Source organism: Heliangelus exortis, chromosome 8, assembly GCF_036169615.1.
Source record: "Heliangelus exortis chromosome 8, bHelExo1.hap1, whole genome shotgun sequence".
NCBI classification, from domain to species: Eukaryota; Metazoa; Chordata; class Aves; order Apodiformes; family Trochilidae; genus Heliangelus; species Heliangelus exortis.
The window spans coordinates 17,724,051-17,751,022 of record NC_092429.1 but is presented as its reverse complement, the minus strand read 5'-3'; the positions used below and the strand labels follow the sequence as shown (position 1 = coordinate 17,751,022).

General features: G+C 40.8%; 2 protein-coding genes across 11 annotated transcripts in view; one reads left to right on the top strand and one right to left on the bottom strand.

Moving 5' to 3' along the window:
* The first annotated feature begins 847 nt into the window (after nucleotides 1-847).
* CNN3 (calponin 3) lies at nucleotides 848-24,267 on the top strand. Of its 3 annotated transcripts, none has more exons than XM_071750779.1 (7): nucleotides 848-1,122; nucleotides 18,836-18,957; nucleotides 19,656-19,722; nucleotides 20,955-21,092; nucleotides 21,611-21,727; nucleotides 22,471-22,617; nucleotides 23,151-24,267. In XM_071750779.1, the coding sequence occupies exons 1-7, from the start codon at nucleotides 1,066-1,068 to the stop codon at nucleotides 23,496-23,498; spliced, it is 996 nt and encodes a 331-aa protein (XP_071606880.1). In that variant the 5' UTR covers nucleotides 848-1,065; the 3' UTR covers nucleotides 23,499-24,267. The 3 variants fall into 3 exon arrangements, with proteins under 3 accessions (XP_071606880.1, XP_071606882.1, XP_071606879.1); XM_071750781.1 differs by lacking the exon at nucleotides 848-1,122 and adding an exon at nucleotides 8,318-8,341; XM_071750778.1 differs by lacking the exon at nucleotides 848-1,122 and adding an exon at nucleotides 16,925-17,002.
* SLC44A3 (solute carrier family 44 member 3) overlaps nucleotides 3,404-26,972 on the bottom strand; it is a 59,807-nt gene continuing 36,238 nt past the window's right edge. The window contains exons 18-19 of one of the 8 annotated variants that reach the window (XR_011727113.1): nucleotides 25,573-26,966; nucleotides 20,326-20,435 (exon numbers count right to left, since the gene is read on the bottom strand). Coding sequence is in view for 1 of the 8 variants with exons in the window: in XM_071750777.1 (XP_071606878.1) it covers nucleotides 14,409-14,522 (114 nt within the window). In the remaining 7 variants the exon portion in view is untranslated. Of the gene's footprint in view, nucleotides 4,382-13,663; nucleotides 14,523-20,325; nucleotides 20,436-21,745; nucleotides 26,967-26,972 lie in introns of those variants that run through there. The other 7 variants (XR_011727115.1, XR_011727117.1, XM_071750777.1 and 4 more) reach the window with 7 other exon arrangements.

Below are 26,972 nucleotides of genomic sequence, written 5' to 3'. Positions count from 1 at the left end.
CCAAGTGTTGAGCCTGCACCCACTTTCATGGCCCACCCCCGCTGACAGACCCATCACCCCTGGGCAGGATCTGGTGCAGCCCCGCTGGTACGAACTGCCTGCGACCCGCCATTAGTGCCTTGACACAACGGGACAAGTGACCCGCTCCAAAATCCGGAGCGCCGCAGGGGTCCATGCTCACAGCGGTGTGCAGAGGGGCTCCGTCCTCCGTGTGTCCCTGTCGTCCTGCTCCATTTTAATCTCACTGCAACAACTTGTGCACTTATTTTCCCCGCCCCCCTTTTCACGGCTTTCCAGCGTTTTTCAAAGTTTCCTGTGATTTTCTAAACTTGTAAAGGAATTTCAGAAGCCGTTCAAGGCGCGATGCAGGGCAGCAGAGCTGTTTGCCGGCGCGGCCCGTGGCTGTGCCCGCAGCCTGCCAGCCCTTCCCGCGGCCGCGCACCTCTCAGCCCGGGCTCTCCGAGACCCCCTGCCCGGCACCGCCTGGGAAGGGCCTAAGGAAAGGCATCACCCCGCAACAGAGCCCCCGCCGCCGCCGCCCTCCCCTCCCGGCTCCTCAGCCGCTTTTCCACCGCTGTTCCTCCGGTCCAGCGGCGGCTTCCCACGCGTACCAGCAGCTCGCCAACCGGGGCGCCCCCGTGCGCAGCGATTGAGCGCGGAGCCGCCACTGCCTCACCGGGACCCTTCTCCCCCCCCTTCCCCCCTCCGACCCCCCGCAGTTGGAATCCGCGGCGGCGGCACATTCCGCGGCGGCGCGCGGCGGATTCCTTCCCGCTGACGCTCAGCGGTCCCGCCCCGCACCGGACCGGACCCCGCCGGCAGCGCGCGAGGCGGGGCGGGGCGGGGCGGGCTCCCCCCTCCCGGCCGCGCGCCCCCTCCCCAGCCGGGCCGGGAGGGGCTGCCGCAGCCTCGCGCCCCGATTGGCGCGTGGCGGCCCCGGCGGGCGCGGGGCCGGCCCGTGAGGGAGGGACTAGAACTTTCCGCGGCCGCGGGCGGACTCTCGCCTCAGCCCGGAGCCGCCAGCGCCCGCGACCAGTGCCCGCAGGCAGCGGGGAGACCGCCGACATGACCCACTTTAACAAGGGGCCCTCCTACGGGCTCTCCGCCGAGGTCAAGAACAAGGTACGGGCGGTGGCCGCACGGGGCTCCACCAGGCTTTGTCTGCACAGGGCCGGGCCGGGCCGCGCCGCGGGGCTTCGCTGCCTCCGACTCCTGGCGTGGTGACGGCGCGGGAAGGACGCTCCCGCCGCCGGCCCCGGGACAGCGCTGCGCGCCGCGGCACCGAGTAGGAAACCGTCTGCCGCGGCGGAGACTGCGGAGTTGTCAGTGCCGGGCGGACCCGTGTGCGGCGGAGGCGCCGCGATTCCCGCCGCACCCTGTCCGGGCTGCACCTGCCCGCGCCGGCGCCCCGGCACAGGACGGGACGTCCCGCTCTCTCCCGCGGGCGCTGTCCGCGCTCCTCTCGCCGAGACCTCGCGCGGCGCCGGGGTCCGGGTCCGTCCCCAGCCGATGCCGCGGTCGGCGGGTCGGGGCGGTGGGCCGGGCAGTGCCGCGCCCGGCGGGGCGGATGAGGCGCGCGCGGCGCATTCCATCCGCATGACATCATGGGCACGGGCGGCGCGCGGCCAATCGGCGCGGGCCCCGCACAGAGCGCGCATTGTCTGCCCGCGCGCCCCGCCCCGCCCGCCGGGGGCACACAAAGGCGCGGGGGGCCCGCGGCACCGGGCGGGGTTCGCTGTCACGGGGGCTCTCGGCCGCGCCCGGGGCTGGGCTGGGGACAGCGAAAAAGCCCCCTCGGGGGTGGCGGGCGAAGTGCGGGCAGCTCGGGGCGCGCCGGCTGAGCGCAGTTGCGCCGAGCAGCCCCGACGGGCCCTTGAGTTCTCTCGTGTACGGCGGAACAAAACGTGGTTACGTGCGTGTCCTGTGGCACAGGCTGTCGCCTTGCAGCGAAAAAGCTTTGCAATAGAAATGGCAGCGGTAAAGATCCAGGGATAAGTTGGTGCTGTGTGCCTTTATTCACAAGCTTATGTTCTGACCGTGGTGTTTAATAACCGGTTATTTCACACACGTCTGGTTTCAGGCTTCGGCAAATCCCCAGATCCTGTTTTACTTGTGGCTGAGTAGCAAGGAGAGGAGGGAGAAAAGTAGTTTGCTTTAAACATTGAAATTTATGCAGAAAGTATAAGTTAATATGTTGGAAACTTTACAAAATAAAACTTTTTTTTTTTTTTTCTTTACTGGCTTTCTCGGGATGGTTGTGGGGTTCTGCTACAAAGTCTGATGACATCATGGAGCCGAAGGTCTTCCAGAGCTCTTGCTTCCAGCGTCTAAACTTAGAGATTTATCTATGCTGTTACAATCCTAACAGAAGAAAAAAAAAAACCACAAAAAAAAAAACCAAGAAAGCATGTGTTGTGTATTATTGCATGTAAATTAGGAAGGAAGTGCTCTTATACTCTAAAAAATACTAACAGAATCATGCAGGCTTAGTGATCCCTTTATGGGGACAAGATGGGAAGAAGTTCTTTGTTCTTTCTTTCAGTTTCTCATTGTCATCAGCTTCCTTAGGGCCTCCTGAGAGGAACTGTTCCAAGCCTGTGCATTAGCCGGGGCTTTGAAATTTGGTGCATTTCATGCCTTTATGCAAAGGGCCTTCTACTTTATCTTGCTGAGCATCTGTTATTTCACTCGCTTTGTCTGCTTCAATGCAAATATTGCAGAGGGATGGATACTCTGTGGCAGCTCCAGTTTCTTAGTAAGTAGGCTTTCCTGTGGTCCTTGGAAATGTCAACACAGCAGTGCCATAACGGAAGTACACAAATGTGCCAAAGACAAATGCACTCCCCTCCCTCAAAAAAATCCACAAGTAAAGAAAACCCAACAAAAGCTCCAGCAAAAGCTATAGCTTTGAATTTTGAGAATGTTGCTCTTATAGTAAGAAGAGGTATAGTTCCACTGCATACCTCCTATCTAGTAGCTTGCATGGGTATGAGGATTACTTATGTTTCTGCTTCTCTGTACCATTCTAGAGGATCCGAGGATAATGCCTCCCTAAAGATTAGAAATTATATTTTTCAGAGCCTTCTTTCTCATAAACATTTGAAGAACACCTACTTTACAACTGCTGGTGGATGGATCATTTTTGGTACTGATCTTAATCACTTTCTGAAACACCTTTATGTAAATTATTGTGTGTTTTGGGGTTTTTTTGTTTGTTTGGTCTCTGTTTGTTTTGTGTGGTGTTGGTCTAATGTTTGTAAGTAGCTGTGGTACCTTCCTTCTTTAATGATGGTTTTCTGCAGCAGACAGATGTGTTGATAGCTGTGTTGCCTGAGGGTCCAGGCTGGATAGAAAAGTCTCTTGGTTTTGGTATTTATTCTTTACTTCTAATTTGGCATTGTATCAGTGTTCAGAGAGACTTTTTGTTTCCTATACTGTTTGACTAGATGGCTGTATTTATAAGAATGTTGCTTAGTTGATCTTCCAGATTCCATCTTGAAGCTTGAAATGAAATCTTGGTTTAGTTGGGGGTTTAGGGTTTTGTTTGTTTGTTTTCCTTTCTTTTTTTTTTTTTTTTTTTTTTTTTTTTTGGCCCCACCTTTCTCTTGTATTGCTGCTTACTTTAGTTCATACTGATAAGGTGTCTGGTCTGTTATGGAGCTCTTTTCCTTCTTCATACAAAGAACGGATGGAATTTGTGTACTGGTTCCCAGCTGTTAGGAAACTTGCCTGCATGAGAAATGTGTAGGTAGTCAAACTGGTATAATCCCTTTGAAGCTGATTCCTTGTTTACTTGGGATCACAGAAGATACTTGATCCAAAACAAATACTCAGCGAGGAGCCCTTTAAGCTGATTGAAATGGGTGGTTTCTTCTGCAGGCAACAAATCATTTTCTACTTGAGCAATGGCAGTTTCCGCAGTACATGTGGTTAGCATAGCTTGAGATGGAGATGCAGTTAGATAAAGCTACAAACTCGTGTTGTATTTGTCTCTGATTTACAACTGAGGTAGGCAAGAAATTAGCAGAAGCTTTTGCTCCATTGTTTCACTGCATTAAGGTGTGTAGCAAACACGAATGCTGGGCAGGAGGAGAGGTTCCAGTTCAGTCATCTGCTTCCGAGTGACTCCACCCATCCCATGGAAATGGCATTTATATCAGGCAGGTATTCATCTTCTCCCTCTTGTGTTTGATACGCTGCCAGTTTCATCTCCATGTAAAATGAAGGATGAGCAGAAATATGGTCTGTATGGGGGTTAAACTTTGCATAGTATTTGGCTATCCCATCAATTTACTTTAGATTGTGTTTCCTTCCAAGCCATCCCTTTTCTCAGGAAGCTGTCACTGGTCAGTGCCATTTTCCAGACTTAATTAAATAAAGACTGCAGAGTAACAGAGGTGAGTTAGCCTGTGCCTGCTGCTGCCCTCCCGAGAGGTCAAGTGCTAGCAATATGGAAAAGGAAGGGAAACAAACTTTAAACTGGAGGGTGTTTGACAAATGAAGCCTGTAAACAAAGTATCTCCTGTTTTGCAGGGGGACATTAGCACTTCCTGCTTTCGTTCTCAAGGGCAAATACAGATTAATGAAAAAGAATTGAAGTCTGTGGTGAATAATACTAACCAGTCCTATGTATGAATATTGTGTTCCTCCTGAAACTGCTGAGGAGAAAATTCTTGTACTGTACTTCACTTGCTGCAGGCCAAATAAAATTAATTGCTATATCCAGAAATTACTATTATGAATATTTTTAACTGGGAACCTGATTTGAATCTTCCAGATTTTCTAATTAGTGATTTAATAGCTAGATGAAATTTTGGTTACCTATAGCTGGACTGCTAGGCTGTCTCCTTCCTCTTTCTCACCACTACTTTCAAAACAGGACTATATAATTTTCCTTCTTAAAAAGGAACTGTTCCTACTACATAATTGGCTTAAGCTTCCATATTTCCTGTAGGCTCCTTTTCTTTAGAAAACACTATGGCTTATTCACTGAAATTTATGAACCTTAGGTAAGAACATTTGCTGCTGATACAGTGTAGTCCTAATAGTGTCTGAAATTATGTCATAAAAATGGAGACTGCATTGGACAAAGGCAATGAAAACTTAGTCTTTGAGAGCACAGGTGGATATCTTTTAAGATAATAACTTGCAGTATAAGATCTCTGCATTCCCATTCTCTGTCTTGTACATAGATGTCTATATGGCTTTTAAAGAAGCCATGTTTTTAATTTACAAGTTTAGAATTAAATTCAGGTGCTTAGTTTAAAATAAAATAAGCCTGCATGACCCTTACCATGATAAAAATCTTCAGTTTTTTACTGAACAAATTCAGTATTTTGGTGCTGTCAGAAATATTATAATAGAAAGATATATACTGCAATGTTACAAAGGAAATTTCAGAGGAAATAGCTGAAGGATTTTAAGATAAAGCATTGAACTTCAATTGGCTCCAGTTAATTCATGGTGCGTGGTGATCAGTTATAGCTCTTGAAGCTATCATTTGCTAACTAAATACCAGTTTCTGTGTGCATAACACTAAAACGTTTCCCGTTTTATCCAAGACCTGTGACCTTTTCTTTTTCCAGCTAGATCCAGGCTTTTGCAACACATTTGCAGTTCTAACAAACAGCTTCATAATTTTGTCTTTTATATTTGTCGTCTTCCAAATATCTCTCAGTGTTAATGTTAAAGCATCCTGTTTTTTAATAGCTGTTCCTAAACCTTCTTTATAACTGTAATACACAGAGATTAATTAAAAGCTGACTGAAAACTTTACTATAGGTTTAGTCAAGAAATCTTATGAACTACATGCACAGAATGCATTCAACATAGGAGAATGGTAGGTACTTCATAATACAGTTTTGGTAACTGAGTCAACACAAAATTGCCCCCAAAACATAAATATGACACTGGAATAATTCCATATCTATTTGGCAGAACTAAATGTATCACTGAAAACACATTAGTGATATAAACAATGAAAACTTGTTTTTCAGTTAATCTTAAGATACTTTTTTAATGTATCAGCAACCAAATTATGAGGATTCTCCAATTTAGATTATTCCTGCTGGTTACTTATTTCTGATTCTTAGTTTTACCTTGACTGGCAATGCCAAATATCAGTAATTCTTCAATAACACTTCCTAGAAAATTGTCCTGCACTCTTCCCTCCACTTCCAAATCATGCAGTGTTCCTTTTCTGGGCAGAAGCCTCTTAGGCTGCTGTTTGCCATCTCTGTTGCTGAAACATGAGTTGAACCTTTTGCTAGAAATTCTGCAGAGCAGTCTTTTTAAAGAAACCCAGAGAAACACCAGCTGTAGTAAGCTGTTTTAAGCTGTAGTAGCCTATTAATTTGTGCTCTCTTAGTGTTAGACCCTATGTGTGAAGAGTTCTTATATTGAGAAGTGGTATTAATGCAGCAGCCCTAATCAATAGCTACATATTTTGGTTAATTTTTTTAAATTGTTTGATTTTTTTAAATTATTTTTAGAGGAGGAAGTTATTCCAGCAGTGGAGAATCTTATCTGCAGTGTGTCCATTAATCTTTATCCTTCACTGTCTACCTCGGTGCTTCTGCTCTGTCTGTCTCGTTATGTCTGATCCATTTTCCTCTTTCACTGCTACAGTCTCAGGACAAGTCCTCTCTTGAGCATATATTAGTATAGGTTTCCAGTTCTGGGGCAACTTCACAAGAAGTATTAACACTACAGCAGTAATCAATAGACCTACTACCAGGTCCAAAACTGATGATGTTGAAACCTCTGCAGCATTGAGTTGACAGATCATATCTATGATTCATATTCTATGATAAGCAGAAGCAAGCAGTTTGCCATCAAAACGCCTCCCTTGCCAGCAGCTTGGATATTGGCACTCCTGCTGTCTCCTTAAAGGCTGCTGCACGTGCCAGCCAAGCACTGTCCTTTCTGCATACTTGCCAAAGCTCACAAACAAGGGAAACTTTCCTTCATGAGCTCTTGCACAACCCTGCTGGGTAGCCATACCCTATATACATTTCCACTCGGTAGGCAAGATGGAGCAAACCTGTGAAAGCGGCCACCTGAGTGACAGCTGTTGTTGTAAACCACTGTCGCCGGGGTTAATTTCTTTTTCTAAATGGATTAAATCCTTAGTAAACCTTGACACGTCATCACCAGGCTGACAGTTGTCTTTTGGAGTTCTCATGTATCTCAAAACTGTCACTTGGAACAGCACTCAGCTGTTTGGGGCCTGTGAGACACTCATCACTGCCCTGTGCTAAGCCCTGTCTGAGCGGTGCAGCTTCCAGGTCTGGCTCATGGCTTACACCGTTTTTTCTTGGAGGAAGGTGATGAATGGTGTGGCATAGCCAGGGTTAGCTGCCTCCTGAACATCAAAGCAGAGGTGGAGCACTAGACCAGTTTGCTCCTGTGTGTGTGTGTGTGTGTGTGTGTGTGTGTGAGGACAGCACAGGTACAGCCTGGCAGGGCTGCCACAGCAAGGCATGGTGCTGACATCAATTAAGAGTCTGCTGAGGATGTCTGCTGTAAACTTTTGTTGTTTTTTACCTTACTAAGTACGCTGTGTCTGCACTTTCAGATTTAAAGCACTTTCTGTAAATTTATACAATATAGTGACCTAGTTTCTGCTTGAATAACAAACTTTTCATAAAACTTTTACTAGAAAAACATAAAACTTGCTAAGGTTAATGTTTGAGGGTGTGTGGCAAGTATCAAGTTTTGCATCCTTTACATGCAAACTCACCGTGTGTCACCCAGGGCCAAAAACATCTCTGAAAGAAAGCAAAGAGTTTGACAGTCATGTTGGGATTCGTAGTCTCAGAAAATAAAGTTTGAGTGTGCTTTTTGTGTGGTTTTGGAGTTAGACTTAGTTTAAAATTTAGAGAAAAATACCTACAGATTGCTGTTGTTGAGTCAATACCCTTAAAAGATAAACGAATGCATATGCATTGTTTTGGGGTAATGGCACATCAGTTATTTTTTCTTTTTCTAAACTTGGCTTTCTTTTTTTTTTTTTTTTTAAATGTTATTTTGGAGGCTTTTTATTGCCTCCAAATAATGTATAATTTGCCTCGAAGAATAAAGGATAGAAACTTATTTGTACTCAGAGTTGTTAGCTTCTGTAGTTCTGTAACACCGTACACACTGTGTATCTGACACATCCTTTTAAGGAAAACTTTGTAAAGATTCCCATCCCCTATGGAACTGCACAGGAAAGGCCTTCAGTAAAAACAGGCTTGAGGCCAGGACACGTAGGGCAATTTGAAACAGATTGTTTCTAAGTGAGATCATGTGAAAATCCTTTTTTCTTTAAGAGGGACTCTTTTGCTTAAAAATGCTTTTGGTAAGTATCTGATTCTAAACGACTGTTAGGTTGTATAGCTATATTCGGCAGCAAATGTTCTCTGTTGGGTAAATATTTTTGGTTCTGTAGTACTGTCTCAGTAATTTATGTTGCTTTGGTTTAGTGAGAATGAATTATAGTGCCTTTCTTGAAAAAGGGTTTTGACTTGCGGGTGGGTAGTTCTACATTAGGGTGTGTGTTTCTTTAAAAAAGAACAGCCCTATTTTTTTCTCTCTCTATTTTTTTTCCTCCCCCCTCCTTTTTTTTTTTTTTTTTTTTTTTTTCTTCCCCCTGCTCTTCCTTAAACCAGTGCAGAGTTTAGTAGGCATTAGGAGTTGAGACATAATTAAACTTCTTGTTGCTTATATAAAGCCATCTGTTACCAGAAGTAGATAAGATTCTGGCTGTATAAATTACAATGACTCTAAGGCGTTAGTCACAGTGGAGGAGCTGGCAGTAAGAGAGGATCATCACAGCAAGGCATGAAGTGCTGCTCTCACAGCTATGGGCTAGTGCCCTGTTTGGCCTCTTACCAAACTGCCTTACCCAGTCTCAGCAGCTGGGCCAAGCATGCTTTAATCCTTGAGAATCTGAATGTGCTCTGGTCACTGATCCTCACTGGCTCCTAGAAACTGGACTTTTAACTATTCAGTGCATTTGCTGCTTCCCTTCCATGGCTTAACCTCGTCTTCTGGGGTCTAAACAGGACTTTTCTTGAAGACTTTATTTAGGTCTTTTTGTTACAGAGTAATCCTTAAGAGGTACAGTACATATGAGTACAGTGAGATTGTACATGGCTTGTGCATGTACCCTGCAAGACCTGAATTTTCCTAGATTAGGGCAAAAAATAAATATTTCTGCATTTCCTTGATGTTCTGAAACGCTTGCATGAAGGTGGGATCTCATCTACTGCAAGTCCTAGTGGGCTGAATTATAGATGGATTCTAAACAAATCTTTCTACCTTGCTTTGCATGTTTGGACCATAGATCTTTCCAGAGTAAAAACCAAATGTTGCTACTATAAAAGCCTTAGCTTTCTTGCTAAGATAGCTGTCCTGTTATATTGTTTTCCCGTTTATATTTCTACTGCTACAAGCTCTTATTTGTAGACAGGATTATCTTAGCATTCCGAGTTTTGCTTGAAAAAGAGTAATTGAAAAGCTTTTTACTGTTGTCTGTTGACTTTATCAATTAACTAAATGATAGAAGCATTACCATCAAAGGATGAGTAACAACAGCATTTGGGAGAGGATTCGGTTATATTCAAATGTTCATAGAGGAAGGCAGCTCTTGTCTTGCTGCTAAGGAGCCCCACCAGGACATTTCCCTTCTGTGTTGAGCACGGCCAGAGCACAAGTCAGGCCTCAGGCCCTTACACACCACACAGAGGTACCTGCCAGATCAGGACCAGAACTGCAGCTCCTGTTGAGATTCCCACTGCCTGAGCAGCCTGAACTGCCACTGCTCTGGTTAACTTCATAACACTGCGTGGGATCAGTTTGAATTTGTTCTAAATCATATCTGAAAGTCAATAGAGTGTTAAGCCAACTAAGCAAATGTAGTATAGATACATATCTAGTGCTCTTAGACTAAACATTCTTTGCTTATTTCTGCAAGAAACACTCCCCTTACCTTGCTGACATAATTGTATTAATTATGTTCCGATGAAAGTAGAAAGCACAAGTAACTTTCAAAGAAAATTTGCATTTTTACCATGGTCCTTCTTGTTAGCATCCTTTATCATTAATAAACCATGGCATAAAAATGTTTGTGATATGAAAAGGTACTTGTATTTGAAAGAATCTAGCAGATTTTGAGTAAAAGTAGCAAAAAGTGTGCGATTAAACATCAGAGATAAAGAACTGGTCTTTGAACAGCTGGAAAATAATTGGAACAAAACATAACTAACAAAGTTTGAGTTCAGTCAGGGCATCTGAGCATTTTGTTCTACAGAAGAACAACGGAACCTTAAATAATTTGGGATTAGGACCTCTCACACATCATTTGCAATGCAGCCTTGGCCACACATTCTTCTGCTTGTGTATTTCAAACCCACAGTGTGTTGTGGTGTGCTGTGCAATGAGACTACAACTTGTGGTATCCAGAGTTTTGGATGCAGTGTATGTGTGCATGCCCTGCCCACCCCTAGCAGTGCTAACTGTCCTTTCTGCTCCTGGTTAAATGCTGGTTTAGAAGTTACTACAGGGTGCTTAACCAGAATCTTCTACTTAAGAGTTTGACAGTCTTCCCTTCTTCAACAGTAGTACTTCCTTTTGTACTCAGTATAAACTTCAGTGTAGCATGGTTTATGCCTTGAGTTTTACATAACTTAAACTGCATTTTCATTAAATAGGAAGTTGAGCTTAAAGTTCATATAATCATAAATATTTAAACATTGTCCAGCTGTTGGTTGCACAGATTTTGTGATGTGTATAGAACCACCTAGAAGATCTGTGTGAATTTCAAATACTCAGTCTTACTTTTCTTAGACTTCCTGCAGTGATCTTCTAATTTTAAATGGTAGGCCTTTAAAGATGGATGTTATTACAAAATAAGTAAACATCTTGTAATGTGTTTATGGTAACAACTTTTTTTTTTTTAAAAATGCACCTTAATTATAGATCATATTCTTCTTATAATTCTTTTTATGTGGTTAAAGTACAGCTTGCCTGGGTGAACATACCCAAAATATTTTTTGATGCTGCCTGAAATACAATCAACATTGTATATCACCTACTGAACTTAAACCTGTCAGAGATACACCCGGGAAGGGAGAGGAGGGTGTTGGAGGGCAGGGAGCAGCAAAGGCACATTCTTATTTTTCATTATTTTTGCTTAATTAATTCTTCCAATTTTTTTGGTGGTAGTAAAGCAAAACAATAGTATAAAGCACCTGATTGGTAAGATTTTCTAAGGCATAGGTTATGAAATCTGCTTTTCTTGTGCTTCTGTTAAGAAAATGGATATAGGAGAAATTGCCTTAAACAGAAGACTGTTTTATGTGTGCATTCACAGTTTTTGATCTACTACCTGTAGGACAGATAAGCAAACTTTACTGCCTACTAGAAGCTAAGGAACTTCTCAAGAAATCACATCTTTCAGCCAAATTACAAAAACCAATTTGAATAATTCTGTGCAAGGATGAAGTAGTGGGAAGAACATGAGGTATCTGTGTTTTGCTTATGAACAGGCACCTCAGCCTGTTCAGCTAATGTGAGTTCATGGAATTAAATTGGAGCAGGTGACCAAATGCCATCAGAGCAGTTGGTGGGAGACACTGAGCCGTGTCAGCTGGGAAATGCTCATTGCTACAGGACTTGCCGTGTCATCTGGTTCATTTTCCAGTCAAGCCTATGCCTGGGATCACAAGCGTCTGAGTTTATTGGGTGGGAGCACAAGAGGAGTGAAAGCAGTAGAGTCTTGAGGTTTACCTTTGGAAAAGGTACAGAGAAAATGCATCCTGGGCTGTGCCCTCGCTGGAGGGGCAAGAGGGTATGTGCATTTTGAGTAACACTTAGCAGAGCTTGCATCAACAGACTTCAGTTTCTTTAGCCAAGTTTTTTTTGAGAGGTGTGGTTTTTTTAGTAATAAGTTGCTTGCTGCTGTAAAGCACAGTTCCACTGTTGTTGGTAAGTGAAGGTTTGAAAAGAAGAAAAGGAGTGGAGTGACTCAGGCTAGAATAATCAGATTTTGTGGTCCTATTCAGAAGGTGAAACTGGAAGACTTGTCAATATAGTTGGGCCTTTGGGAAAGGCTACAAAGTTACAATACAGTTTACTTATAATGTGACATATTTTAAAAGCTGTTCTGTTGGGACCAGAAAATAAGTAGACTTGAAAGAATATATAATTTCCTGGATTGCTGTAGTGGCAATAGATTTGGAAGGTACTCAGATACTGTGATTCTTGCTGTCACTGTTCCTGTTTGCAGCCTCAGTTTAGCCTTTGAGAACTACATTTCTACCAGAGTTACAGTGGAGTTGTCTTAGAAGACATTTCCTGGGTTGCTCCTAGGAAAAGTAGGTTGTTTACAGTTGTTTGGTTTTGTTTCAGTTATGCTGAAAATACTGTTGAATATTAAGCAAAACTGATACAGCTGTAAATTTTTGTGCTAATTAGCATAGTGGGATATGATGAGATCTTTCAATATTAGCATTAGTGTTCCTTTCCTTTCTCTACAACAGTCCATAGTGAGAGAAAAATTAAAAAATAAAAGTGCTCAAATACCAGGGTATATCTTACGGTGGCTTTCAGTTTCTGAAGTACTTTCCCTTTTGGTTTTCATGTGGATTTTTATATTCCTTTTACCTTCAGCTTTCTCTTGCACAAATATGCCTCTGACATTTGCTTTTGCATGCTGTCCTGCTCAACATACTTGAAATTATCAGGGGATTTTAATTTGTTCTTATCATGAAAGTTCATTGGATTGGTAGCTCAAATGGCAAGAAGCTCCACTTGACAATAATGTTGGTATCTTGTCACTCCCTTTTCTCAACCACTTTCAGTAAAATCAAAATACTGTATTTTCCCAATGTTCTCTGTTTCAACTGAAAGGGCATGCCATTTATTCTATGACTAAAAAATCAATCAGCTGGTAGACAGCTAGAACTGTTCTGCAGAAAAATACTGATTATGTCACATCACTCACCTTCACCTCTGATGCTGAGGATTAGATTTGTACAGTAATCTGCTCACACCATAGAATTTTTAACAGAATTTTTATAGTTAAAAAAATACAGCAAACCATTCTTCCTGCTTACAAGAACACAGTTAACTGTTTTGTGCCTTTTTCTTGGTCACTTGTATAACCAGTAGGCTCTTAATGCTTTTTTTCCTCAGGCATTTTTCTGTATAAATTTTAGAAGTGAGATTCAGAACCGTGTTCTGTAACAGCAGGTGATGAGCAGAATGGGTCAGCTCAGGTGCTGGCAGCTGGAATTCTGGAGAATAATTTGAAATTGGCCATGTAGTCTGCCTCATTCCACTTCTGGGGAATAAGGACTTCTGAGTGTTTCTGCATTGGTATTCATCTTTTCCCTATACCATCATAAAGCTTTAAAAAGGGAAAGAGAAAGATCTCTTGACAAACTAGTGCCAAGTAAACAGTAAAGAAATACCAGAATTGGTATCTTTGGCCTCTGCAAAACAAATTGCTCCTGAGGATTGTGCTTATTGCAATGTAAAGTATGTGTGTAGGCACCACTGAAACAATAAAAATTCCATTTCACCCAGTTCTAAATTAATAAAGATTGAAAAGTTGCTATGGGAACAAATTGTTGCTTAAAATTTAAACTCTGTATCTTTTAGGTCTTTAAAGCTGGAGTTTTCCTGTAATTATCTTTTTTCTGTAGTTTATGACCTAAATCTGTGAAAGTAAAATCAATAATAAAATCCCTGGTTAGACCTGGATTAAATTCAGGATGAGATGAATATGCTACCATACTTACTAGAAATGCAGTAAGCTTTCTCCATCTTTTTTTGTTTTAAATGATAGTCATTTTGCTTCGCTTGAGCTAGAAAATGTCCCACACCAAATTTCTCCCTACGAAGAACATAAACATCTAAAACTTAGGGCTTTATTATTCTGTTCACTTTGGTGAAAAAGTATATGTGTAACCAATGCATGCACTATCTTCGAGTAAAGTCCTGGCTATTTATTTTGCTGTACATGGCTCTTAATTTACTTTGGCAAACAGTAATATAAAAACTATTTTGCTGTACTTCTCTATGTATATAAATCTTACTTTTTGATAACAGAGCCTGTGATAAAGTTGTTCACTCACTTCGACAAGTACATGCATTCGTTGTTACAACTTTTGACCAAAAAGCAGTTTTTTCAAATGATAACTAGTACTTTAAATTTAGCATGCTGCATGTTAAAGGTTTGATCCCTGCTGTGGGACTATAAAGCCTGAAGCTTTACTGTAAAGTTTCATCAGATCTAAGTAGTGTGAGCTGTTGTAACACGATGGGTAACTTGGAAAGTTTTATCTTTTATACCTGCTTTTTAACTTACTGACTTTTCTATTTGTTAGTCCCAATGAACTGTAAAAAGATATGCAGGACAATTAAGCTCTTTCTTGAGATACTGTTACAGTGTTTTTCCAGAGTTGCAGCAGTATAGAGAGCTGAACTCTTAAACTGGAGGTTTGGAACATACAATGTGCCTTAGTGTATACATCCTGTACTGTGTAATTTGGAAAAGATTAGTATTAAAGGGCAATTGAAAGTCCATATGATAGCACTTATGATGCAAAATACTGGTTAACATCACCACTCAAATTTAGCATGCTACAGGCACATTAAGTAACTGTAATGGTCTGTCTGTGTCCCCTGAAGTTGGCCAACATAACTTCATTTGTTTCCAGGAATCCACGTGCTTGCTAAAACCAGCAATGATTGCTGTTCTTGTACATAGAGAGAGAGGGTTTCACACTGTAAGAGTGCCCTAACAGGAAAGTCCTTCCTGAAGAGAACATGATGCGAGAATTGGGTGTGAAGTTGCCAGAGGAATCAAGGTCAACCCCAGGATTTTAGCTTTCGGCATATATTGGCATAAATGTGTGTATATCACTTCACCTGCTAGTTACTGTCTGCACCTGACAAAGATGAAACTTGGCATTTAAACCAGGAGTCACCTAGTAAGAGGCAGTAACCTGCCATCTGGTTTTTAAACTTTCTTAAAATCTTGTATCCATTGCTAAAACTGTATCTTTTCTACAGCATTCCAAAACCATAGCTTTTTTTCATGGCACTGATTAGTATTTTGAATGAGGCTGCTTAGCTACTATTTCCATCTTGAGTAGATATGTTTTCTTCTGCTGCGAACTTGTAAGATTTAAGTCCCTTCCATGAAAGTTCAGTACTTAAAAAGGACTGAGTATTGGGGATGTTGGTTAGTAGTAATGGAAAAAGCCATTAATTTTTTTTTCATTTGTATCAGAGCTTCCAACTTCCCCTCGTTGATAGCAATCAAAGGAAAACTGGAACAACTCTAGACTTATGGAAAATACGAAGCATTCACTGCCTTAGTGTTGCATAAGCTCTGGTTGTGCCATTGGGAGTAAAGAGCAACAAATTGAGACTAAGCATAAGGCTTCCTTTCTGGTAATACCTGACGAGCCACTTTTCCTGTTTAACCTCTGATTGTCACATGTTTAAAACCAGATTCGTAAGTTTCCATGTCTTTAGCTTTTCAGATAGATTGAGTATATTTTTCAAAGAAACCATCACTGCACTTCAACCTAGTTTCTGATTTCAAAAATCAAAACAAATACTTTATCATATTCAAGTCAAACTTCACAGTAGTCAAGACAATTCAGAAAATCATATTTAATAGTAGTGCCTTAAGTGGCAACAAAGGCAAGTTTTTTTAAGCATTTTTTTTAATTTTTTGTCTCTAGATAAGCACTGCAGTGATACCCCACAACACTTTAAAATCTCTTGAAAGGCTCAAGATTTGAACACGTGAAAGTACTCCAACATAAAGGAAATATTTTTCAAGTGATAAAATTCCATCTGATTACTTCTAAGTTCTCCAAGCAATGGGAGAACTTAGAAACTCTCCAAGCAACTTAATATTCATCTCGGTTATAATCTCAAATATGGAATGCAATTAGTATTACATGAGGAAAATTTTTGCCATTTCTAAATTTTAGATGTTTCCTAATAATGATTAGAATTGTCACATTTGCAGAAGTCCTTAGGGTTCTCACTCTTTTTAATATGGGGAAGGAAGAGTCTGATCTTTAAAATGTTTTCTGATGGCATGATCATAGACTTCATTTCCTCTTTAAAAAAGGGATAAAGAAAGAAAAATGAGATGTGGAAAGACAACTCTAGCTGTATTCCAGACAATTCCAACTGCAAGATGGCTAAACTATGTCTTAGCATTTTCTTTAATGTACACCCAAACAGAAACTTGCCTGAATTTTCAGAAAGCAATTTTCATTACATTTCTGACTAAGTAAATAATTGTGGGAGAGAATAGTCTGAGCCACTCTCTTTACCCACATGTACATCAGAATGGTGATTTTACCATAGCATGATGTGTCAACATACAAATGACCAGCCCAAGCTGTCTGCTCTCTTTTACCTGTAACATCAGAATTACGACGTTTGGCCTTTCTACAAATCCTGTTTTTTGAATTGGTGTACAGGAATATATTATCTGGTGTAGGTCTTGTTTGTACACATCACGTCAGATTTTGTGGGTGAGATCACTTTTGTAAGATCTCTGCAGATTGGGTAATGTGTAATAAGAACATGATGCTGTTTCTTTCCTCCAGAGATGTTTTGGGATCTTTCTTCCTTGCACAGATAGTTACTTAATAACTGCCTCAGTCATGCCCAGGACTGCTGCTCTTCTGTAAGTTTGAGCAAGCCAGTTGAATTCTGCCAGATATTCTGGGTGATGCAAATTAAGGCTGTGATCACATAAATCTTGTTTCCATAGGAAATAAAAATAGCCATGAAAGTATTTTTTAAGCTAATATCCAGTTAAGGAGAAATATGATAACCAGCTTCCTCATGCACCATTTTCAAAATGTTAACCTCTCTGGTTAACCCCCTCCCTCCCTTTCCTGTTACTACGATCACTATGAACAAAGAACGTGGTAGCACTGCTTTGCAGCAGCTTCATCTGTGGAGCTGTGAACTTCAGGTAGCTTTTCTAGTTTACTTCTCATTTTGGCTCTCTAATATCCAAAAGGAAAAAAAAAAAAAAAAAAACAAAAGAAACCAATCATGACATTTTTCTCACACTAAGCAATATTACCTGAGCCTTCTTTTTTCTTCAATGAAAAAAAAAATTAGTTATCTTGATTATTTTAGACTTGTATTGGTCTAAACACTGAAATACTTGCCATCTAGTGCAGAATATTGCACAAGAGTTAACACCTTCATCAAGATTTGAGTAAGAGAATGGGTCAGCCCATCATTGTGGGCTGTAACTAAGGCACCATAGCACCACCATTACAAATAGTCTAAGGAAAATAAGTATTACTCAGACAAGTTTTCGAAGTCAAGCCAGAGATGCAGGAATTTTCCATTCCCCTTAGAAGAAAAATAGAGAAAAGAATACTGTAATTTTCAGTTTGGTCAGTTTGGATGTGGGGATTACTAACACTAGCCAAAAATGTAGCAATTGCTTCTATCCAAGTAACTGAGATAGGTTGGGGTTATAATCTCATATAAATAGCTGCTAAGATCTGGGCTTTCTTGGCTAAGTCTAAGGCTCTATGTAAAAAGTCTGAATTTACATTTGACCTGAATGTGAATGGCTTTATGTGAGCTGCTTGTTAGGAATTTGTAGTAGCTGAGCTCATTTTCCATTAGTTAGAAATACTGTGAGTACATATTGTGCTTGCCTGTCAGGTTTGTCATGGTTGCTCCCTCATTCCCTGTCTTGCTCACTGACCCGTGCTGGACAACTTCCAGGCTGAAGGTAGAAAAGTGTTGCCAACCTCTGCACTAGCAATATTTATTTACACCATAAAATCTTGTGCTCAGAAAATGTTTTGTTTACAGGAAAAGTAGCAGTACTTTCAGTGACAGAATCCTTTTTCTACAACTTGCCAATATTGAAAAGTATGGCAGAAGTAACAGGCTTCAGCTCATTTCTGAGGTTTAATTCTCTTCAGGGGAAGGGAACAAAGAGAGTGTGGGCTCTAGCTGCCAGCATCAAGTTTACTGGTTGACTTCTAGTGACTGAGGCATAAACTGACACACTGGGAAGTGAAGTCTTAACATCTGGAAAAGGAGTTTTAGGTCACCATCTTAATAACAACTCTGGGCCTCTGCTTGATGCCTTTAACTTCAAAGACCATTGCAGGTTTTCTCTCGCTATAGTAACAGAGCAATAAGTTTGCAATTAAGACATGAGATCAGAGTTTATTCCATCACTCTTCCAGCAAGGCGAAAGAGCAGGCATACAAAAGCCTGAGCTGAAAAGAGCCGCACACACAACTCCCAGAATCCCACAAGGGAAAAACTTACTAAGTCGTCTCCATTAATCATAACCTAGCTAAAAAAGCAAACCCACCATTATCTTTGGATGCATAACTTCAAATCTATTATTAAGAGTTCCCATGTAGAAATCTACATCTGAGCAGGAGTACTGATGGCGTGGCAATTCTTGAGTTCATAACACACTCTTTCACTTTTGAACTTCCTGCTAAAGTACAGCTTGGCTAAGATATTTTTTCCAAAAAAGTCCATTGTCCACAGCTGTTAAAAGACTGTTCTCAAGCTCCAGCAATTTTTACACTAGGAGGAACTGTTAAATGCTTCAAAGCACTAGTTGCAAATAAACATGAAGTGATAAACATTATAGTAAAAGGGATTAAATACTTGTATCTCTACTGTAATAATTGAAATACAGTTTCGAGTCCAGCAACAAAGTTACTGGATAAACGCTGTAGCATACTCTTTGAAATGGGTATGGCGGGAAACAGTTTTCTCTCATGAAGTAACTTTATAACTGCTTGTGTTCCAGATTGCCCTGAAATATGACCCTCAGGTAGAAGAAGATCTTCGTAACTGGATAGAAGAGGTTACAGGGCTGAGCATTGGTGCAAACTTTCAACTGGGATTAAAAGATGGCATAATCTTATGCGAGTAAGCATCTATTAAGTAACCTTATTTTTAGCAGTTTCCCACTTCTGATGATCTAAGGAGGGACTCCCCTTCAAACATGTCAATGAAAATAGTCAAAGCTGACAGCAGGGTGGGAGACAGCTTCTTTGAAACTGTGGAAAAGAATGAAAACTTAAACCTCCTTTATATTTCAGCTAATATTATAACCATACAATGGTTTGGGTTGGAAGGGACCTTAAATATCATCTTGTTCCAGCCCCCCTCGTGGGCAGGGACACCTCCCAGTAGACCAGGTTGTTCATGGCCCCATCCAGCCTATCCTTCCAACTTCCAGGGCTGGGGCATCCAGAACTTCTCTGGGCAACCTATTCCAATGCCTCACCACCCTAAAAGTAAGGAATTTCTTCCCAATATCTAATCTAAATCTGCCCTCTTTCAGATAGAATCCATTATCCCTCCTTCTATTAAGACTTCAAAGTATTTCTAAATTCAGTGGTAAAACTCTTCTGTAGTAATCAAATGTCACACAAAAATTCTTATGGCCTATTAGACTTCTTAGACCTGAGATTTGAGGCACTGTGTATAAACAAAAAAATTAACCATTTTTATGAACTAATGCAACTAATACAGTATGAGTGAAAATATTATCTAATGCCTGCACAGATGGTATAAGGATGAGATTTATTGTTTAAGCATTTCCCTTTTTTTCACCTCCCCAGGCTTATAAATAAGCTGCAGCCAGGATCAGTGAAGAAAATTAATCAATCAAAACTAAATTGGCACCAGGTAAAACAAGAAAAAACAACCCCAAACTACACCTCTAACCCCTCCAACCCCTAAAACAGTTCTTTTGTTCTGTATTAATCAATTTGCCGTGAATATGGTAGACCTTAAATCTTAATGGCACCAAGTTTTGGATGTGATGTGTGCATAGCAATTGAGGATAAGGCATAAGTGATCAGCATTTCACAGAAAGCAGCTATAGCTGAGGTGACTCATAAGTGGCACTTGAGTATACATAATCAATAAGAGTGCATCAGTGAGGTGAAATTTTAGATGGAAGTCGAACAGAGCCAAATAGCAAAAAAAAAAAACAAAAACCAAAAGGCTGTTAAAAGGACCTTATAATAAGTTATTGTGCAACAGAACTCGGAAAACAATGAGGTGCAAACTACAGTATGTATTTTAATATAGTATATCCAGCTTCTGTTTCTTATGAGTGCTCTTATCTAGCACTTCCCCCTCATAAGGGACTAGCAAAGGCAACATTTATTTAGTGCAAGCATTGGAAGGGTTGTTGGTTAGATTTGAGTGCCTTTCCAGTTGCTGGGTCTAGCTTAATACTGCTATGTCAGCCTCTTCTTTTTACTGGCATTGAACACTTCAAAATACGGTGAAGGATTTTTTATTTAAAACATCTTAATACTTAAGACTTCAGAAGGAAAGAAGGGATTCAGTCTTTGCTCCATCTTGCTTTCTAGTTTCTCCAGCACGCAGTGCTAAAAAGTGATAATAAATACCAAAAGCTTAGTTGGATTTTTCTCAGGAGGTGAGCGAGGTAATACTTTCAAACCACGTTAAAGGTTCTTACTATTCACATAGTTATGTTTATTTTACACAAAATTACCCATTGCTGAAATCAAATAACAAGGACACTATGTCAAATTTTCCTACTTCAAGGAGGATTTAGATTAGAATTTTTCTTGGAAGGGACACGGGTGAGGCAGTTTTGTCCAAGCCCCCTGTAACAAAGTATATGATACTGATGGAGGGATTCCAGGCTACATAAACCTTTAGACTGATATCTGAAGTCAAGGTTAAAAGTAATGAAAATTAATCTCAAACTTCCTACCAATCACTCATAACCATGCTTAGCTGTTTTGTCCACGTTGTGCAAGACAAAGAACTTGTGAAAAACAAGCAGAACAAACAAAGCAACCAACAACAGAAAGTTTACAATTACTTAGTTTCTGAATCAAAACACTGAGTAGAAAACTGGCTTTTTTGTTTCTATTTAGCTGGAGAACATTGGGAATTTTATCAAAGCCATCCAAGTCTACGGCATGAAGCCACATGATATTTTTGAAGCAAATGATCTTTTTGAAAATGGAAATATGACTCAAGTACAGACTACTCTAGTGGCACTAGCAGGTCTGGTAAGTATTTCTACTCTTGGAATTGGCACAAATCCACATGCCAGTCCAGATACACCGTCACCACTCATGTAGATAACAAAGCCAACATACGGTCTGTTGGAAGGGGATAGATACTGCTCTGAGTCTGAGACAGTGCAGAGGCTGCACTTCAGAGGCCTGTGTCCTACTTCATGTCTCCATGGAGAGAGCTCCAAGGCTTGGAGCTCAGAGTTAGAATTCCTGACTGCAGGTGGCCTTGCTCTGGAGCTACGTGTGCATACCAAAAACTGAGGAAGCTCACAGGAGGACAGTAATGCCTGCAGGATATCCTTCTGACAAGATACCTGGGTATCTTTGGTGTGCCACACTGAAACAGCTTGGGGAACTGTTACCTTCTTTTATCCCTGATGCCGAGTTTTTCAGAAGAGATAAACCTGCTTTTGGCATTGTTTGAGCGTTCAGGGTCAGGGCTGTAAAGCCAGCATTCCAAAAAATATACATTATACACTGAATACTCTATTTTCACTCTCCCCAAATAGGCAAAAACCAAAGGTTTTCATACTACAATTGATATTGGTGTCAAATATGCAGAGAAACAAGCGCGAAGTTTTGATGCAGGAAAACTAAAAGCTGGCCAAAGTGTAATTGGCCTGCAGGTAAGTATGAAGTTCAAGTTTGCATTTAATCTCTTTTGTTTGAAAACAACTGTTGTTTTAACGGATACACTGTTTATGCAAAAACTGCTGCAGAATTGCAGTATATTCTAATCATGGAAGGAGCTATGAGGTTCTAATTCTTTAATGCAGTTGATATGCTCTATAAGCTCAAGCAACTGCCTGGAAGCTGTTTCTCTGTTTCAAATATGCAATAAGACTGATAAGGAAGAAAGAAACAGCTAATATTAGCAGTATCATTTCTGTCCCCTAGAGTGGATTTTAAGTAGGAATCTTTGGGTAGCTAAAGCTCCTTATATGGTAGAATCTTTTTTTTCTTTCCACTTACTTTCATAGTCATAAAACCCATAATAACTGGAATAGCATCATTAAATTCCTGTGGCAGAGAAGTTGTGGCACTGTAATTGAATCATTACTGTCCAGATAGAAGTTAATTATTACATTTCGATGTGCAGTTAGAATGGATGTACACATGCAGTTGGGTAAATGCCAGTTACTGAAATGCCTCAGAATGACAATTGCTTTTATTTTCTTTTGGAGCTCTGTGTGAAGACAGGGTAATTTATTAAAGGTAGTGGTCAAGCTAAATCAGGAAAGCATCCACTGTAAAATTACTTTTTTCATCAGTCATCACAGTAACTCAACCATATTGGTTTCCTTAGCCTGTGCTTGCTGTACAAATAAAAATCACTTTTTCTGTCCACTTCTTCCTTTCCCCAATAAAGATGGGCACCAACAAGTGTGCTAGTCAGGCAGGCATGACTGCTTATGGAACGAGAAGACATCTCTATGATCCCAAAATGCAAACTGATAAGCCATTTGACCAGACAACAATTAGTCTACAGATGGGCACTAATAAAGGAGCCAGTCAGGTAAGGAGGATGGCGTGGGCAGAGGGGATTCAAGTCTCAATTTGGGGAGCCTGAGGCTCATGCAGTAGCAGAGTCTGACTGGCAGCAGTGAGAGGGTACAGTCCAGCTGTGCTTCCACACAGTAAATGAAGAAGCTCCAATTCTTACTACTGTCCTAGCGGGTTCTGTGCTGAATACCTTAAGGCATAAAAATGACCTGGTGCTTCTAGAATGTCCATCTGGTTGCATTAGACCAGAAGAAAATAGCAACTTCCTTTCAAGTACTACTTGCAAAAAAAAGAGGCAAAAAAAGAAATAGCTTCCTGGGCACTACCTTGGTCCAGACACTTAGTATTTTCACTCCAAAGCGGAAAATAAACGTGACCTTTCTGCAAGGACTTTCTTTGGTGACTCACAGCTAGTGAACACGTGCTGTTGTGTTATGTTTTCTTACATTTTAATTCCTATTTCCAGTAAGATGTACTCGTAATCTTAAACCTACTGATCACAGCCCTTGACCTTCTTACTGAACCTCTACAATCCTCTTTTATTAGGCTGGTATGCTGGCACCAGGTACCAGGAGAGACATCTACGATCAGAAGCACATATTACAACCTGTGGATAACTCAACTATTTCATTACAAATGGGTACCAACAAAGTAGCTTCACAGAAGGGAATGAGTGTGTATGGGCTTGGACGACAAGTGTATGACCCCAAGTACTGTGCTGCACCAACAGAACCTGTCATTCATAATGGCAGCCAAGGAACAGGAACTAATGGGTCAGAAATCAGCGATAGTGATTATCAGGCAGAATACCCAGATGACTATCACGGAGAGTACCAAGATGACTATCAAAGAGATTACCATGGTCAGTACAGTGACCAGGGCATTGATTATTAGCTTTGCATCAACAGTTCAGTGTTAGTCCATTATTTTATTCAGTAAGAACGAAACTAGCCTTGTGGAATTGTTACCCGTCTTTCCTACACACTATGCTTAATGTACCTAAAGAAATAATTGCCTTACATACATTCCTTTTTTCCTTTCTCTGCCCTTTCCCTGTCTAGTTGCCTTTAGTGCTGTAAGAGTTGTAGTCTACAGCATTAACAATAACTGCATATGAAGTAAAAGGAATACTGTGAAAGGGGAGTGCTCTCATACAGCCAGGTTGTCTAATAAGGAGCTATGCATTTTCACAATCTATTCTTAAGAAGGTATTTACATACCACAATTAGCCTTCATTTTACATATTTACAGCTTTTCTGTTTTCCAGATGAGATAAAAATACTTCATGCTTAAAGTTAAATGTGGTCTTTGCCAGTTAAATCTTAGACATCACATTAGTGAATTAAATATCATTGCTACATTTCTAGGATATTGTTTGCTAATGGTAAGTCCTGCATTAGATATAAGTGTGCATTTGTGATTGTGTATTCATTCCATTATCAATACTGACCAAACTCTTAGAAACAGTTGTCTTACTAAAAAGGGAGCTTGTACAAAGTCTTGAGCCAACAGAAGTCCCATGATTGATGGTGCATTTACCTTTTGTTGTGCCATAATATATTCATGTAGAAATGCTTTTTCTTCCTTGAACTGTATTTATTGCCACACTTCTCAAACTGATCCCAGTGTATTTTTATAAATAAATATTTTTTTCTTAAAGGTATGTAGATGATCTTGCCTCATTTGTTATGCTGCCATTCTAAAAAATCAGATGCTAGAGATTATTCCCAAATCAGCATCACCTGTATTAAGGGTAATGGGGAGCTTCTGTCTGTTGCAGTTGGGTTCTTTATTTTCCACAGAATTTCATCTCACAGCCTTGTGAAAAATCTCCTGGGAGTGAGTGACAGTGACTTAACAGGAAAGGAATGCAGATCCTTTACAGCAGAGTTCAGTTCCCCTCTACATGACTATGAGGTTATGACTAGAATTCCTTAGCTATTCACTAATTTCTGCCGTTTTCCCAAGGCAAATGAGGACCTGCACATACTGAACACTGTCTCTGCTTCAGCCTGTAACCCTCAGACCATCACTTCAAGAACTCAAAACACCCTTGCTTTAGAGTGTATACAGAGATAGCCTGGTCTTTGTGTCTGGTCATCTGCAATCCAAGTTCTCTAGTTACCAACAGCAGAGCTTTATTCTGAAGTAGAAAAATACTTTTTTCTCACCGTGGAGTGCCAACAGACTACTAATTTTACTGGGCTGACTGGAGAAAAAAGAACATGCTATCAAAGTGGGCCACTGCTGCTGGCCCTAGATTAAATTTAGTAACATTAACATATAAAATGTTTGATACTAGCAAGTTCTAGACTTGTAAAGGATTATTTCCACAAGACTAGATTAGTTTCTGTTATATTTGGGTGTGATGTGGTGATCTGACTTGAAACTGACCCATTTGTTGAAGAAGTCTTAAGCTTATTTATTTCACAGAATTTAAACTTGAAAAGACCTCTAGAGGTCACTGGCCCAGGCCCTGCACATGAAGCAAGAAAATTATTGCCAACATGTCTGTTAGGACCTGCTCTTCCTGAATATTTCCTCCCCTCAAAAAATAGTATCTAACAATGCAGAAGTAGCAGCTGAGCTGCTGAAAAGCAGTGCTACCATCACTTGCCTTGTTACTTTCATAGTTGGGTGAAAACTGGGTGTCTTATTCAAAGCCTGACCTATGCCCTTCTACTCTTTCAGACTCCAAAACTTTATGCTTAAAACTGCTTGCACACATCATTTATATACTTGAACAAACAAAACACACAAACTGTTCTCAGTACACTTGTTTTCTTTCATCCAAAGAGGTATCCAGTGGAATCATAACTGAATTAAATCCAGGTTGAAGTAGCCACCAAACAAGAACATGCAAACAGCCTTGCTTAAAACAATAAGCTGTAATACTTAGCCAATTTCTGGTATACAGACATCAGCAGTCCCCATCTCCTATTTTAAAGGAATATACTCATAAAAGTACCTTTTCTTTTTGGGAAGCCAGTCTTGCATAGCTGCAGGAACAGAGTCCACACAGTACTGGGCTGCTTTGCAGGGCAGAGTTTGAAGTACCAGAAGGGGCTTGGACAAACCTTACTGCCTGAACTGCTACTGACTACATCCTGACCAGCTACTTCCAGCATGCTTTGTAGCTGCCTGACTACAAGATCCTGCTGGGGAAGGCAGCAATGAGAAACCAATCCTACAGAGCATCAGCTGCTTTGTCCCTCTAGCTCAGGTGAGGACTTAAACCATGCAGGAATGCTGCAGGTGGAAGCTGTTAACACAATTGCTAGTGGAATCTTAAATAGGTTAAGAGGTCCTGTGTTGCACCTGAAAGCTCCAAAGCTATGCTTTGTGTACATATTGTAATTCAAAGGTATATATTTTGTGACAGGAAACATTTGGTCACATTTTTAATTTATGGTCTATGGACAGTACAGCATTGCTAAAATGAAACAGTCAAATACAGCTTAATTTTTCAGTACCTTCCCTTACATAGCAAACCAAACTTTGTAGCTAGTGTCTAGAAGTCTTTTCTATACCCAGGAACTTCACTGAAGGCAGACAGTGACTTCTGGATGTCATTTAGGGATTGTCTGGAAATGAGGAAACATGAAAATTTCTGTCCTTTTTTTTCCTTCACAGAGATCCTGAGTTAAGGGCCAAAACATGTAATGTGTGTATCAAATACAGTGTGCAGTAAGAACTGATTTTTTTTTTTAAATTCCAAGTGAATCTACGACACTTTGTAAGTCAGTAAACGTAATTTTTACATTGTGGAGATTATACTACTTGTAAGCAATCTTACTGAGACCACAGGAGAAGTTTTGCCCTGTGCAAGTACCCTATCTGCACACTTTGTCATGGTGGGAGAGCTATTGCATGTGCTTTATGATTTCCACCTCCCACTGGTATCCACAAGCCAAGCACTAGAAGTACCCAAGTGTACAATTTCAAACAGCTAGGGGTAGCTACTCACAATCAGTAGATGATCAGCTTTACCTGCCAGGCAGGAAATAATTATTTCTTTTCCTTTTTCACAATCTATCCCATATTCCTCAACTTCTTGATGTGCCTCATACAAAAGCAGACAAAAGTTAATCCAATTAAAAATGAAAAACAAGTATTTCTTAGCGTTCTCTAGCAGGTAAGTTGTTGTATCTGGTCTCCTTTCAACAGCAGGAGACCAGATACAATAATAAGCTGAAATATTTATCATTCAGGCCATTCGTGAGCTTCTCTGTCACTTCCAAGCTGTGACTAATCAGAGGTCTATCAACTGATTACTCATGGCAGCTTCTGAATCACCTGTAGTAATCTCAGTCCCTATACAGATCTGTCCTTGACTGAAATCCCAGGTTTAAGTCCTCTTTCCTGTTC